Below are 16,377 nucleotides of genomic sequence, written 5' to 3'. Positions count from 1 at the left end.
GGTGGTGGGGGGGGGGGGGGGGGGGGGAGGGATACGTATAACATGTTCTACAAAAGAAAATCAAGAAAAAGTCATTTTTGTTTAGAAATATTGGCAGCTAAAAAGGTGGCCGAAATTTCAACACTTTCCCCTATATACCATATTTCAGGTTGTTGAAACTTGATGTACCAGAATTTTCATACAGATTTGTTTTCGTACTGCATGCACTTTTGTACCAGGGAATTTTCCTAAGGGTTTGGTAGTTCGTACTACAAAATATATAGTATGTCATATGGGAACAGTGTTAGATAGATTCGCCCTAAATCCTGTTCGCCCTGGGTAGTTTCGTCCTAAAAATATTTTTAGAGTGAAATGGTTTAGTTGTGTATGGCAAAGACAGTCTAATCTCAAGCTTTTCTAGGTCTCTTTTTCCCCCAAAAAGAGCACATAAGCAGAAAGAGGGAAAGATATATCGTCTACTTAAGGTGCCAAGTGTGAAGGACATAGGATCGCCAACATATATCAAAAGTGCTCACGAAGGAGATGACAGCTTGAAGACGCTATGGGAATTGGCGAAGAATGGAAGCACGAAGGACCGTTCTGATGGAGGGCAATCGCGTTTCTATGTATCACGTGGATTGTTGTTTAGAGAGTTCAAGAGCCCATCCTGTGCCAATGGACGGTTGTTCAAGCAACTGGTGGTTCCGACAGCATACAGACCGACAGTTCCTCAGTTGGCTCATGAATCTATGATGGCCGGTCATATGGGAGCGAAGAGAACATTGGAAAGGATAACTTCAGCGGTTTTCTGGCCAGGAATGATGACCGATGTGACGAGATATTGCCGATCTTGTGACACATGCCAAAGAACATTTCTGAAGGGAAAGGTTGGGAAAGTGCCAATAGGATCAATGCCATTGATTGACACTCCGTTCCAACGTGTAGCCATTGACATAGTTGGACCATTGGATCCTGTAACTGAAAGTGGGAACCGTTACATACTCACACCATAGTCGACTATGCGACGCGATATCCGGAAGCAGTTCCATTGAAGAGCATTGAAACTGAACGTGTTGCAGAGGCCTTAGTTGATGTCTACAGTCGTGTTGGAATTCCTCAAGAAGTGCTGACAGATCAGGGTTCACAATTCACTTCGGATTTGATGCGAGAAGTCAGCTGTTTGTTGTCTATTCGCCAGTTAACTACAACGCCGTACCATCCGATGTGCAATGGACTTGTTGAACGATTTAATGGCACTCTCAAGTAAATGCTTCGTAGGATGTGTTCCGAAAGACCTCATGATTGGGACAAGTATATCAACGCTTTGTTGTTTGCTTATCGTGAAGTGACGCAGGAGAGCCTTGGATTTTCTCCATTTGAGTTGTTATACGGATGAAAGGTTAGAGGCCCAATGATGATTCTCGGGGAACTATTGACCAAGGATATTCCTGATCCTGATACAAAGACCACTTATCAATATGTTATTGATCTGAAAGAACGTTTGGAAGAGACATGCAAGATGGCTCAGCAGCAATTGAAGTCAGCCAGAACTCCCCAAGCAATAAAGACAGAAAGATGAATCCTGGTCAAAAGGTGCTGGTGCTTCTGCCAACAAAGAGGAACAAGTTGTTAATGCAGTGGAAAGGACCATATGTAATTGAGGAGAGAAAGGGGTCCATGGACTACAAAGTTCTAGTCAACAGAAAGTCTTACCACGCAAACCTATTGCGACTATATGTGGACAGGGATGGTAACTGTGTCGTCAGAAATGATTCAAGTGTTCTGTCAGTCACTTGTGCTGCAGTCATTGAGGAGGAAGACAGCAGTGAGAACGAAGAGATTCTCGAAGATGCAATTGTTACCTCGCCAGGACCAATAAGAACTGAAACTACTGAAGATGTACTGGTATCAGAATTACTCAATGTGGAACAAAAGACAGATGTCAAGGAAATGTTAGAAGGATTTGAAGACGTCCTTACAGATGTTCCGGGGAAAACCAACCTGGGAGAACACGACATAACTACTTTGACAGATGAACCAGTCAGGGCTAAGAGTCATAGTATACCCTACAGTATGAAGGCGACAATCCAAGATGAAGTTGGGAAGATGTTGAAAATGGGTGTGATAACGCCGGCCGAGTCACCTTACTCTGCTCCAGTTGTAATAGTCAAAAAGAAAGATGGCAGTAATAGGTTTTGTATTGACTATCGCCAGCTGAATCGAGTTACCATCTTCGATGCAGAGCCAATGCCAAATGCGGATGAGACATTTGCACGCCTATCAGGACATCGATACTTCTCTCGATTAGATCTAAGTAAAGGCTATTGGCAAGTACCTATGGCGAAGACAGCTCAACAAAAGACAGCTTTTTCGACCCCTATAGGATTGTTCAAATTTTCTGTGATGCCTTTTGGACTCGTGAATGCGCCAGCAACATTTTGTCGCATGAGAGGAAACTTCTGAAAGACATCACTGGGATCGAGAGCTTTATAGATGATATTCTTGTGTACACCAGGACGTGGGAAGAACATTTGTTCATCTTGAAGACGCTATTCCAGAGGCTTTGAAGTGCAGGTCTTACAGCCAGACCTACAAAGTGTGCCATAGGATATGGAAGTCTGGAATGCCTTGGTCATATCATCAGTGACCAGCGTCTTGCACCCAATCTTAACAAGATTAAAGCTATTCTTGATGTTAAGACACCAGAGACAAAGAAGCAAGTGCGATCATTTATGGGAATGGCAGGCTTCTACAGGAAGTTCATACCGGACTTTGCTTCGATATCATTAACTGATCTCACTAGAAAAGGACAACCTCATCGAGTTAAGTGTTTGGAACCTCAAGAAAGAGCTTTCCAAACTTTAAAGAAAATGTTATCATCCAGAACAATACTGACACTACCTGATATTGAGAAGGAGTTTGTACTACAGACTGATGCGTCAGACTACGGTCTTGGGGCCGTCCTTCTACAGGAAGCTGTTGACAGTCTATTTCCCGTTGCCTATGCTAGCCGAAAGTTGAAAGATGCTGAGAAATCCTATGCTGTGGTCGAGAAGGAATGTTTAACTGTTGTATGGGGAATCACTAAATTCCAGAAGTACATTTATGGAAGGCAGTTTATCCTAGAAACCGATCATCAGCCGTTGATCTATCTCAACAAGATGAACGGCACCAACGCTAGACTAATGCGATGGGCATTGCAGATACAGCCATATTGTTTTACGATTCGTGCCATCAGAGGCAAGGACAATGTGGGCGCAGATTACCTCAGCAGACTGTAGATATGCATACATGCAGGACAATTTGTACATAGTCCAGGATATATATTGTGGGGAGCAAAATGTTTTAATACGTGTATTGTAAAAATACAATTTGTTCCAAAATGCATTTTTCTTAATGGGGACGTGTGTCACATATCGACATTTGAGGTTACTTTATATTCCATGCGGTAAGTATGAGTGAGTATTAAATAGGAAAGGTAGGTTATTGGTATTTGTATTTCGCGGGTAATGAAAAGCGCGCCAACTTTATATTTACCTGGGCACGCGCAGAGTTGTTTGGACAGGAGTGAAAGACAGGTGTAATGGCGTGACCATTGTTTTCATTACTGCTTCTGTTATTGTGAAGAATTCGGGAGTTAGTGTGAAATACAGCTCACGGTTAGTTATATTTTAATCATTGATAGATCTGTGTGCATCTCGTGAGTTAGATTGTTGATTCTGTGTATGTTTGACCGTGTAATAAACGGTATTTCTCAAATAGTAAACAGGTGGGAAATTGTACGGAGCGCAGTGAGAGCGAACGGGTTTGTGTGGTAGTTGTTTAGATATTGAATTAGGATCATTGGGGCTTATTTATTTATAAGAAACAAAGTCACAATGACATTATACAAATGTAATAATATATCAATGTTATTGTGGTCATTAATATATACGATTGAGCATATATGAGTGAGCGACGTTGTGTGTTTACGCATGTTGCAGAATGTTGTATAAGTAATATGTTTAAAGCGTATATTATAGATATTTAACATGATAGTGTAGAATTATGAAGTTACTAGTGTTATTTATATTTTGTAGCTTATTTCCCAGTGAGAAACCTGTCAGTTTTGTCAGAGGACAAAAGTATGGAAACCTGTAATGGCCGACGGTGTTATTGTCCATGTTTTCCACCTACGATGCACTGAGACAGCAGTTTTATGAACTGACTTATACATATGGATATGATTATCCAGAGAGGGAACGTGTCGATATTTTCCCTAGTTATGGAGACATAGTACTCTATTACGGAGGCCGGGAGGATGATGTGACATACTGTGGTATGGAGGCCCGGTAATAGTTGAGTGGAGTTGAACTCCTACACAGCAACTGTGACTTCAGCAGCTGAGATACAGTTCAGCCATAGATGTCATCTGCCAGTTGACCAGGAGGACATTCCTAGAACTTGTTAGATTTGTATGTAGTCGACCAGATCTGCACATACAATGTAGCTACACCTGGGTCTCATTAGCGTATCACTGTTACCACAGTTCAGGTGGTGCAGAAATATTCCATGATAAACGAACTTGCTTGGACCAAACTGTAGGCATGCACAGAGCTAAACAAATGCAGTTTCGGAGAATAAATAACAATATATCAAGAATAATATGTCACTCTTTCATGCATGCATCCACTAAATTATATAACATATAAACATCTACATGTAGATTGATCAAGTTTTTTAAAGAAATAACGCAAACTATCAATAGTCAGAATTTTTAGTTTCAGTAAGGCATGTCTGGACCACTCAATCTACACGTGGCTAATATTCCCGAGGTCAGCCTAGGTTCAGATAAGGTACCAGCCGCGTCTGTCAATACACCTATAATTAAAGTATAGGTGTATTGACAGACGAGGCTAGTACCTGAACCAGATACGCGGAAGGGGCCGTGCATGAAATTCCCTTGACAACGCAATTGTTTGTGATACATAACATGGAATGCTTTTATAATCATTTTAAACATTTCGATAGATACTTACCACTTAAAAATATATACTTATATTAGGGCGGAACAACCTATTTAGGGCGAAACGACCCGGATCCTATGGGCATGTTAATTGCCTTCGTTCTTCTTTTAAGGAAAATTGATCAGCCCACGAAGTTTCCTCACTGATATAAACCAAGTGGAAACTCAAAATTCTGAACCGTGTGAGAGATAATTTAATTTATATGGGGTTTTGTACATAACAGATCCTTATACATTCTCTAATGTTATTTATAAACAGAACGTATTGTTGTTGTTGTTGTGTAGATGGATCTCCACCTGTAGGAGCCGTGCATCGTTCACTTGTCAACCAATCCATAGTAATACTGCCCCATAATTGTGCAATCGAAACATTGTCGGGATCGCAACTTACGTTTGTTTAAAGGCGTTGCATTTCAGTTTGACAGAACTCTTTGTAAAAATGAGAAATGGCGCTGAAGATTAGTGCACGAAAAGTAGTGACGTCAACAAACCGGTGCACTAAAGTGCTTTGAAGACCGAGAATGTAATAGGGCATTAAATTTAAAGTTGGATACGGATAAGGAACTTTCCGAAACCTCCGACGTTAACTACATCAGCTCAGAGACATATAAAGCCATATGTAGTATATACGTCTCTGATTAGCTTGGACACTATACATAATTTATGTTATAAGACAAAAGTTTTATATTATGTATATCAGGCTTACGTGTTTTATTCTGCGGTACAAGTAGCAAATGGAGTTTTTTTTGCAGTTTGTAAAAATTGTGAACTGTTTTTTTATAGGAAACGTTACAAGATACAACAAGATACAAGAAGCTTTATTTAGAGTCGCATACATATCAACATGGAACATTAGCTATTGAGAGCTATTTTTGCGACAAAAATGATTATTCTGACAATGTACATGAAATGTCCCAAGATCCACCAGGGAATGGAACAAACTACCAGAACAAGTTGTGGAGGCAGCAGCTTTAGAAGACTTCAAAGCCTGGTCGAGTACCATCCCCTGGCCCCAGTCATACCAACTCTAGTTAACAGCTTTCACCAGTGTACATAGTTTTAACTTTTAGATTAACTATTCTCTTTTACCCTGTTTTAATTTGAGGCGTCATATAGTACAATCAAGCTGCGTATGACTTGTATCAAGAAGAAGAAGAAATATGTACAGAATTTACAATCCTTTGACAGTCGGCACGTACTATAAATATGCGTTATTAAAATTGTAATTTTACATTTCATTGCTATATTATTCCTTTAAAACAATATATCTTTGCATTGGATTTTTCCGGTGTTCATCTGTCATACTCAAATTGTTTCACTGGCATTGCGTGCACTACATTAGGTGGGAGATTGTTCCTCATTTTTTACAAATCACATAATGCTTAGCGGAAAAAATATCTTGGCATTTTTCTTTCTCCATTTTATGTTCCCCCCCCCCCCCCCCCCCCCCAGTAAGCCGGGTATGGGAATTCTTTATTTCTGTCATAAGTCGATATCCAGGCCGGGTTACGCTCACTTTCGCTTTCGCTCTCTACAGCGAAAGTGAACACAACCCCTGGATATGGCCATAACTTAAGTAAGATCTGATGAAATTGCATCGAATTTCAATAGCAGTCAAATGAGAGCCATTATCTAGCTGATCTAATTGCACGTCGACATGTAACGAGTTATGAACTGAAACCCTTGCTAATGTGATTAAGTTGCCCTCACTAACGTTAGGTGGTGGAGTGGCGCAGTGGATTGCGCACTCGCGCTTGTCACCAAGACGGCAGGGGTTCTATTTTTCAGTCCCGATCGGATGCTTAAAAAACTTCAAGGTATTAAGGCAATCCAAATCTCCAAAACGTATCATTTGTGAGAATGTTACGGAGTCCTTTAATTCGGTAGTACTCACAATTCTTCCGTAGATGTCACTTATCAAACTAGTTCAAGAGAGTACATAAAGTTCATAATAGGTAATACAAAAAAACAATCTAATTAAAATTAGACCTTCGCATCGAAACATTTCAGGAAACGGGAGCGATGCGAAGATCTAATTTTGATTAGATTGATAAAAAAAAATTGTAGCCTACATGTACGTACCTGACAGCACGGAATTAGATTAGATTAGATTGTTATCTAAGTCCGTGCTGACAGTGGTAATATACAATGCTATAAGTGTATTTACGCATCAAATACCGCCGTTTAAAATTCCGTTTCTAATTTATGTATACTGAAGAAACTTAAATCTAGACCATTGTCTATCGGAGCAGAGACGTATATATTGTAATATATACGTCGTCTCTGATAGGAGGAAGTCGGTGATCGCGGGTTCGATTCCCACTGGAAGCTCACTACATTATTTCCTGTTACATTACTATATGTAATATACTATTTTAGAGGAGATTATTGATGAAAAATTAATGGAAAAGAAAAACTCTTGCTTCCGATAATAATAATAATAATTTCATTAACGACATCCCTCTGGGCCTAAACGCGACCATCCGCTTGTTTGCATACGACACTATCGCTAATCTAGTTGTCAAGTCTAACAGTGCTGAAACTCTACCGCAAGACGTGGACAAACTGGCGCTCTAGGAAAAGACATGAAAGATGGCCATTCACCCAAGCAAGTGTAATGTGTTGTCTGTGAACAAGGGGGGAAACCCCATTATCCATAATTACATCCTCCATGGGCAAACGCTAGAACACGCAGACCAAGCAAAATACCTGGGTGTTACAATCCAATCTAACTTGAAATGGGACTCCCACATACATAATATTACTAACAAAGCAAATTCCACACTTGTCTTCCTCCGTCGAAACTTAGAAATAGATTCAATATCAGTTAAGGCACAGGCATACAAATAATTAGTCCGTCCATCCCTAGAGTATGCCTGTCCTGTTTGGGACCCATACACCAAGGATAACATCAATAAGATTGAAATGGTACAACGCAGGGCTGCTCGTTACGTACTAAACGAAAACGTCTACACCCATAGAACATCCAGTGTCTCCAGTATGTTAAACCATCTTAAATGGCGATCCCTTGCCGACAGTCGCAGAGACACAAGCCTATGTATGATGTTCAAAATTGTGAACAATCAGATACAGCTCTATTAGTAAACACACTAAACTTATACCAGCAACCAGGCAATCAAGACATGCCCACCACCAATCCTTCCAAATACCACACTGCAGAACCCAGGTCAGAAAACAATCCTTTTTTCCACGATCAATATCTGAGTGGAATAAGATCCCACCAGATATCATATCCTCCTGTTCTACTACTGAATCTTTTAAATCTGCTCTCCTGTCACTGTACCCTCTACATGTATATATATCATTTTGGTTTTCTCGGAATCGACTAAATCTCTTTCTCAGGCCCTCATGACATTATCTTCAACTTGTTGAAATTGGTCATTACCATCACGGACTTAGATAATCTAATCTAATTCCGTGTTATCATTTAGAAGTAGAAAGCCGAGACGAAGCATATATATATAGTTTATTACGTCACAACATATACTTCAAATAAACACATTCGGCACACCTCGGCTGATCTCCATCTAACCTCGGCTGTATCACTCGGAACTTCTCGGCCGATACGGTCATCTAGATGAAAGGTACCGGAATCGGCCGAGGTTTGCCGAATGCAAATAAACAGTCTGAAGAATCTCCAAGAAGAGATGAAAGTACTTAAGACTCGTTGTTGAGAAATTTTCTTCTTATAATATTTCTTCGTCCGTAAGGATCATTTTTCTGATTTATAATATATAAATATTATCCATAATTACATCCTCCATGGGCAAACGCTAGAACACGTAGACCAAGCAATTATGAACATCATTAATAGGCTTGTGTCTCTGCGACTCTCGGCAAGGTGTTACATGTTCATCAAAACTTTTCCTATTGTAGTCCTCAAAATTCTAGTGCATTTTATTGTTTGATTTACATTTAGAAATCCGTAGATATAATGTTCTATTGTTCATATAAATCTTTATTTTATTTGTTTCTATATGATCCCTGAGAAGACATATTACTACCGATTTTCTGATGAGCCGGATAATTGAATGAGGCATCCCTTTTATGCGTTATAGACTCAAGCGTTAGCGTGACGTTGACGACATCAGCTTTAAAATCGTCTTTGTTTTGATACATTAAACTACGATCTCAATCCGTAAAAATCAACATGAGTAAGGCCCATCCTCCAGAGCTAAAAAAGTAAGTTTACTTGTATCTATACTTTTGTCCATTTTAAAATCATGTATTGGTTTTATAATTCGTATTAATGTAAATATATGCGCCCAAAGTTAATATTTTTTTGCCGGTTGCCGACGTTTCGATTACGTACATCGTCAATTAGTTCTATCTATCTATCTATTCTGCAACACTCTCTTTCGAGTATTATGTGCAGCGTGCGTGTCTGTGCATGTTTAAAGGTATTGTGTGGTGACCGAAATAGAAATGATAAAGTGCGGACTGGTGCATGCATAAGGGACAGAGAGAGGAAAGAAAGAAAAGTGTGATGAGAGAGTATTTGTATCAGTTTAGACCTGCTACTGCCCATGCAAGGGCATATTTTATGGAACCTCTACGGATGTTGATAGCTCCTGTTGTACAAAATAGCGGATCTATTATGGACTTTGGGTCGGGGTGTGAAGGAGGGGGGTGGGGGGTGTTGATATTAATAGTTTGAAGATTGTTTACCTAATATATAGTAGCATACACTCCAACTGAGCTGTATTTGGGAAGAGTTCTGATTCGGTGTTGGTCATATCAACTCTGGCCACCTTTAGGAACTCTTCCCATACAGAGCCAGAAATAGTGAATTCGGGTAGGTGAACTAGGATGAAAGGGGTGAAGGGGACGGGGGAGGTTGAAGTTAAAAACACGCTGACATAGCCTATGGCCTAACAAAGGGAGTATCACTGATTGCCTTCTTGAAGGTGTCAAGTGATGGAATGCTGCAAGCTTCTAACGGGAGGGCGTTCCATTGGACTATGGTTAGGGGGAAGAACGAGTATTTGTAAAAGTCCTTATTGGTAGGGATTTGCTGAAAAGATTGGGGGTGGGCATTTCTTGATAGTCTCGTTGGGTGGACTACATATGGTGGCATTTGGATTGCTACTGTCTGGTAGACTATTTTGTAAAATAAACACAGTCTGCTTTTGGATCTGGTTAATGTTTGCCAACCCAGACTCCCTAACATGTCTGTTACACTGTCCAGACGGGAAAATTTGTCAGACACCCACTCGTGATCATGAGATGAAAATTGATTGGGAAAGGAAGAATCAGAAATTGAAATCTGCAAGGTTTACATTTCTATAAATCTTTGAAACGACCATTCGTCTTACATTATCAGGTCACTCATCCTTATATTCACATTAAAAAAAGCAGAACTGTAGACCTGAATATAAAACCCAGTGCCTTCATTTCCGCAACACTCCTTCCTCTTTTTCTAAGTACTTGCCCCTAACAGCACCATTTACAACACATACTTGAGGGTCTCTTTGCCAAGCATACTTTTCACACTACCGTGGCAAGTACTTGAACAGGTCACCAGTAGGTACTCGGGTTCTGGAATATATGTGAGATATTATTGCCCAAACCCACTAGATATCGCACCCCCTTATACTAATAAATCAAAAAGGATTTATTAGTATAAGGGGGTGCGATATCTAGTGGGAACGATAATATATCGCATATATTCCAGAACCGGAGCAGCTGTGGAACAGGTTGGGCGCATATGGGGTAATAATCCTACCTTTGGGTATAACAGTTACCCTTTTGAGTAACAGTTTTATTACTGAAATGGGTAATAAAGTGAGAGAAAAACACAAAGTTTGCTTACACGTTATGAACAAAAAAGGGTGTCATTCTTTTAACATAATCCAATAAAAATGAGTGCAATTGTGCACAAAAACATGTTAGTTCAGTTGTCTGAATTTGTTGAAATGACAAATAGTGTGTTGTAGAGTAGCTATAAATAGCACACAGAAAAATATCATGCTTACCTGTCACATTTGCACTGGATGGTCCCATTGCCTACACACTGAAGTCAGTGGAGAACAAAGCCAGTGAAGTGTTTTGTCCTTTTCACAAAAAGTTACACATCAGAATTAATAAATCTTTGTGCACAAATGTACTAAATTGTGTTATTTATTGGATTTTGTTGAAAGTATAAAAAGAACTTTGTGTGTTTTTCTTTGACTTTCATTTCAGTTATAAAATTGTTACTCAAATGGGTAACAGTTACCCAAATGCAGGATTATTACCCATATGCATCGTTGTGCCCAACCTGTTGAATCCAGGGTTAGTCATGGTGTCCGGTAGTTTTGCCCCAAAATCCTGTTTGCCCCAGAGGAGTTCGGTTTTGGGATTTCGAGTAATATATATGTGTAATAGGAGAGGAAAAATGCACAACCAGACTGGGTTTCGAACATTCTGAACTCCAGACGTACACTCTACCAATCAAGTTATCTGGTTGCAGACGATCGACCCAGTGTAGTTCCGCTATATGATGTAAATTTTATTAATTTCGGTTAATAATACATGCATACACATCAGTTAATAATAGCAATACTATTTGAACACAATCTAAAACCATGTGAAAATTGAGGGACCCTCAATTATTATAAGGTTTTAGAATGTGTATATTTACTGATGTGTATACATGTATGATTAACCGAAATTATTACAACTCAGCATTGAAGATGTGATACGATTCAATTGTGCTCCAGTGAATTGTTACACTGCTAACCATAACATACCTTACCTGAGACATTGGTCAACCATAACATACCTTACCTGAGACATTGGTCAACCATAACATACCTTACCTGAGACAATGGTCAACCATAACATACCTTACCTGAGACAATGGTCAACCATAACATACCTTACCTGAGACAATGGTCAACCATAACATACCTTACTTGAGACAATGGTCAACCATAATATACCTAACTTAACAATACCGTGTGAAGGATAATTGTGATTGAAGTAGCTGTCAAGCATTATTATTTTTAGCAATTTTAATAATTGTTGTTTAAAATAAATTTAATGAAATTTTTTTTTCATGGAGATGGTTTTAATATAAACCAAATTTATGTTGCAGGTACATGGAAAAGAAGCTAACATGTAAGTAGTGTTCAGATTTGTGTTACAGCTCTCCGATTAGCTATCTGTCTCTGTAAAGTATAGAGATGTTAAAACAAAATCAGTCTGAAATAAAATATCACAAGATTCTTGGATCTCTGTACGACTGCCATAGATACATCAAAACTGATTTTTCCGGCATGACGATAGTTTTATAATTAATTTTTGAAAATAAAACCATACCTTGCGGGACTTTTTTATGAAACTACAATGCAGATAAAATAAACAAAATATAATCAACAAACGTGTTCTGAGTGTAAAATATTCTGCTGGCCAAACCGGTATTGAAACCCTGGACTTCAGATTGTTATACTGTAATATCACTGAAACCGATTGAGCTACGTATACCTGGACAATGGAAGTGTACGAGCCCAAGTGTGCTACATTTATATCCAAGCAGAAGTAAGGGGAGGTTACTCTGTATAGGAAAAACGGCAGTGTAGAGGCACATTGGTCCTTCAATAAAACAACTGTGTCATTCTTAGCTTGCTAACACATGCACTCTTTCGCATTAGTAAGACTTACATCTTGTAGTTAACCTTTGTTGATGTAGCTAAAGTTGTTTGCACTAATCCTATTTTTGTAGCAAAACAAGCACAAACTGTAATTACATGTGATACTTACTTTTCCTTTCCTTATTCCTTAAAGCAGATATAATGACCAAGAACTTGGTTGATGATGTGCAAATTAAAAATATGTAAATTTGTCATTTTAACCTTCAACTCTAGGTCAAAGGTCATATAACTATGAAGCAAATTTGCATATTGGATTTGGGGACATGTTTTTTGTAACAGAGCGCATGATTAATTAAATATAAATCACTGCCTCTGCATGGGATCGAACCCGGGACCTCTGGCTTACTAGTCTTATGCTCAACCGATCGAGCTAAAGAGAAGTTCTCTCTAGCCAAGCGGTATATTGCAGCTAGTATTTACCAGGGTTACATACTCCCCCTCCAGGGAAGAACTCGTCCTCAAGCTTCCAGGGGTCACGGTCATAGCCATTCCTTCGCAAGTATAGCTAGCGCTGAGTATTTTGTCAATTCACCCGGGTCCCTACGTGGGCGCCAAGGTAACAGAGCGCATGATTAATTAAATATAAATCACTACCTCTGCATGGGATCGAACCCGGGACCTCTGGCTTACTAGTCTTACGCTCAACCGTTCGAGCTAAAGAGAAGTTCTCTCTAGCCGAGCGGTATATTGCAGCTAGTATTTACCAGGGTTACAACAATAACAGATCTAGTTACATTAAATGTAGAATTGCAACAGGAATACAGAATTAAATCTACTGATATTTGTAGATACATTTTTGAAAAATTTCCTTTCTTCTACAGTGAAACTCAATGGGGGAAGGCAAATCACTGGAATTCTACGAGGATTTGACCCTTTTATGAACTTGGTGGTGGATGAAAGTATTGAAGACTGCAAATCAGGAGAAAAGAATTCTATTGGCATGGTGGTAAGATAATTTCAGGATTTCTCAGTTCCTAATGTTGTTTTATGATGGCATAGCCACTGATATTTGATATACGCATATAAGATATTTTCTATTTTGCCTTTCAAATTTATTTTGTGATTATTGAATATGTCATCAAGGGTATTCTAGGGATTTGCCATTCGAAAATCACTGCTGCTTTAAGTAGACCATTTAAGTTGCCCTAATACACAAAAAATGTATTACATCGATTGGCAGAGGTACTGAGCAGCTGTGACATTTTGTATTAAGTTGGCTCCACTGGTCATTGCAGGATCTACAATAGGACTATAAAAAGATTGCACAAAACTCTTTCACACTGTGACAGATATCCACTGTTTTATTTTTTGGTATTGAACTATCAGAATGGAAATTTCTATTCACTTCATGCAAAGTGGCAGATTATGTCCAGATACATACAGGTGACAGTAATATTTTTAGTAGTTTTAGTACAAAGTAAATATTTACTACACACACTAAAGTATATAAAAGATGAAACTTCAAATTCCATTTTAATTTCTTATTTCATACAACTTTTAGTGGTTTTTGTAGCGTGGATGTCAAAGTAATAGAAAGTTTAATGGTTTTGCCCAAATAAAATAGGGGGGGGGGGCTTCTGATGTGAAATCATTGATCATAAAGGCCATTTCAGTTTTAGGACCCATATGATAAATTGGTTTTATTTCATGTTTTCTTGATGCACCGTTTTTCCTGCTATATAATCTATGTAATTCAATTCTTGATCTATCAATTTGGTGAGTATCACTTGCTAGCTCACCTCGCCCGAAGACAATATCCTAAGAACTATTTGGTAGACCAGCAGTGCAAATCTTTTTCTTAATAACAGTAATGAGGTCATACGTCAACTTTAAGTGCTAGTTGGAGGTCAAATGTCAACATGAGTTAAAAGCTTTAACAATCTTCTTCTCAAGTTCCATAAGGCCCAGGGTCATAATATTTGGCCAGTAGTTACCCAGGATAGAGTGCTATAAAGTTTCCTCATTAAAATGACCTTGACCTACTTTCAAGGTCACAGGGGTCAAATATGATAAAAAATTCAAAACAGTGCAAATCTTTTTCTTTATTACAGTAATAAGGTCAAATGTCAACTTTAAGTGCTAGCCAGAGACAAAGGTCAACTTTTAGTGCAAGCCGGAGTCAAAGGTCAACGTGGGTTAAAAGCTTTAAAATCTCAATTTCAAATTTCAAACAACAATATCTTCAAGCGTTTAAGAGATGTAAAAATGTCTTGTGTATTCTAGTTAGGCCTAACAAAAAAATACGTTTGTTTCCTGTTACATGCTGGAAAAAATTAGGGATATATAAATTTTTTAAATTTTTTATTATACCTGAAATTGAACACCAAAAAAAAGATACTGCAGACATCACCAATGAAACTACATTGTAGAAGACATTAAAACGAGGTGGCAAAGACAGATTTGCCAGTGATACTTGTTAAATACAGAACAATACAATATCATTTAATAACAGTAATTATTTATTACAACGAAAAGTTCTTTTGGCATTGATGGCCTTTGAGGTTGCCTCATCAGCTGCTTTACTGCAAAAAAGAACATAACATTAAAAACAAGAATTTACTTTTGACTTCATCTATTTATAATAACACAATGAAATATGTGTTCCTTTTAATATTTCATCCTAAACATTTTGAATTATATAGCTACATGTAGATCCCTTTAGCAGGTAAATAAATGTTTTTCCTGATATTAAAATAATCAAATACTTTAGCTGTCACAGCTGCCTTGATACCCAGTAGTTTAGATCTGGCAGAAGTCTCGTGAGCCACACTCACGGTATGTATAAGTTAAAACCCTAGAAGATGTTGTTCTAAACAAGGCTTTCAAAACTTTCCCAAAATTAAAATAAATTCAAGCAAACACACCTTGCGATGTCAGCAATCCTGAATTGTCACCGAGATTGGTAACTCCAAAGTTAATAACGTCTGCCACTGAAAGGCTGCTCCCGACTACAAAAGTTTATTCAGGCTGTGTACAGAATAGTGAGGTGATTTGCTTTTGTGTTTGAACTTCTGCCATTAAATAAGTTGCAGGGACCGCCGCCATCAAACGTTTGTCGCCAACATGATCACATTTTTAATGCAAGCACTGTTGCGTGTAGGGAAGCCATCTTAAAACACAGTCTGTGTCGAAAGAGCGCTTGAAATTACAAGCGTCTAAAACGGAAAATAGGTAACAAAAAGCCTGACATGCCGGAATTTTTGCCGTAAAAATTGTTAGGGTCGCACGGTAAAATTAGGGTCAGCTGGCCGGTAACATATTTTTTTGTTAGGCCTTACCAAATTTGGTCTGAAGATACCTAAATGTCAGTTTCATGTAACAAAAGAAACAGGTGAGCTATACAGAACCTCTGGGCCTCTTGTTTTTCAAACATTGCTATCTGGCAAACAATAGATTGACCCCACTTACCTGTAAGGCTCACCAGTCAGTAGACCCCACTTACCTGTAAGGCTCACCAGTCAGTAGACCCCACTTTCCTGTAAGACTCACCAGTCAGTAGACCCCACTTACCTGTAACGCTCACCAGTCAGTAGACCCCACTTACCTGTAAGGCTCACCAGTTAGTAGACCCCACTTACCTGTAAGGCTCACCAGTCAGTAGACCCCACTTACCTGTAAGGCTTACCAGTCAGTAGACCCCACTTACCTGTAAGGCTCACCATTCGGTAGGACAACTAGCTTCCTCCCACTTACCTGTAATGCTCACCAGTCAGTAGACCCCACTTACCTGTAAGGCTC

General features: G+C 38.8%; 2 protein-coding genes across 2 annotated transcripts in view; one reads left to right on the top strand and one right to left on the bottom strand.

Annotated features, from left to right (window-relative positions):
• LOC110449101 (nuclear transcription factor Y subunit alpha-like) overlaps positions 1–5,482 on the bottom strand; it is an 18,468-nt gene extending 12,986 nt beyond the window's left edge. Inside the window, exon 1 of the mRNA XM_021495730.1 lies at positions 5,376–5,482. The gene's annotated coding sequence lies outside the window, so the exon portion shown is untranslated. The remainder of the gene's footprint in view (positions 1–5,375) is intronic.
• Positions 5,483–9,048: 3,566 nt separating this feature from the next.
• Positions 9,049–16,377, top strand: part of LOC110449100 (probable small nuclear ribonucleoprotein G) — an 8,500-nt gene continuing 1,171 nt past the window's right edge. Inside the window, exons 1-3 of the mRNA XM_021495729.1 lie at positions 9,049–9,187; positions 12,084–12,106; positions 13,461–13,585. Of these exons, the coding sequence (XP_021351404.1) occupies positions 9,156–9,187; positions 12,084–12,106; positions 13,461–13,585 (180 nt within the window). The 5' untranslated portion in view covers positions 9,049–9,155. The remainder of the gene's footprint in view (positions 9,188–12,083; positions 12,107–13,460; positions 13,586–16,377) is intronic.

This window comes from Mizuhopecten yessoensis, unplaced genomic scaffold (genome assembly GCF_002113885.1).
Source record: "Mizuhopecten yessoensis strain PY_sf001 unplaced genomic scaffold, ASM211388v2 scaffold4493, whole genome shotgun sequence".
In the NCBI taxonomy this organism is placed as follows: Eukaryota; Metazoa; Mollusca; class Bivalvia; order Pectinida; family Pectinidae; genus Mizuhopecten; species Mizuhopecten yessoensis.
This window is presented reverse-complemented; position numbering and strand designations above follow the sequence as displayed.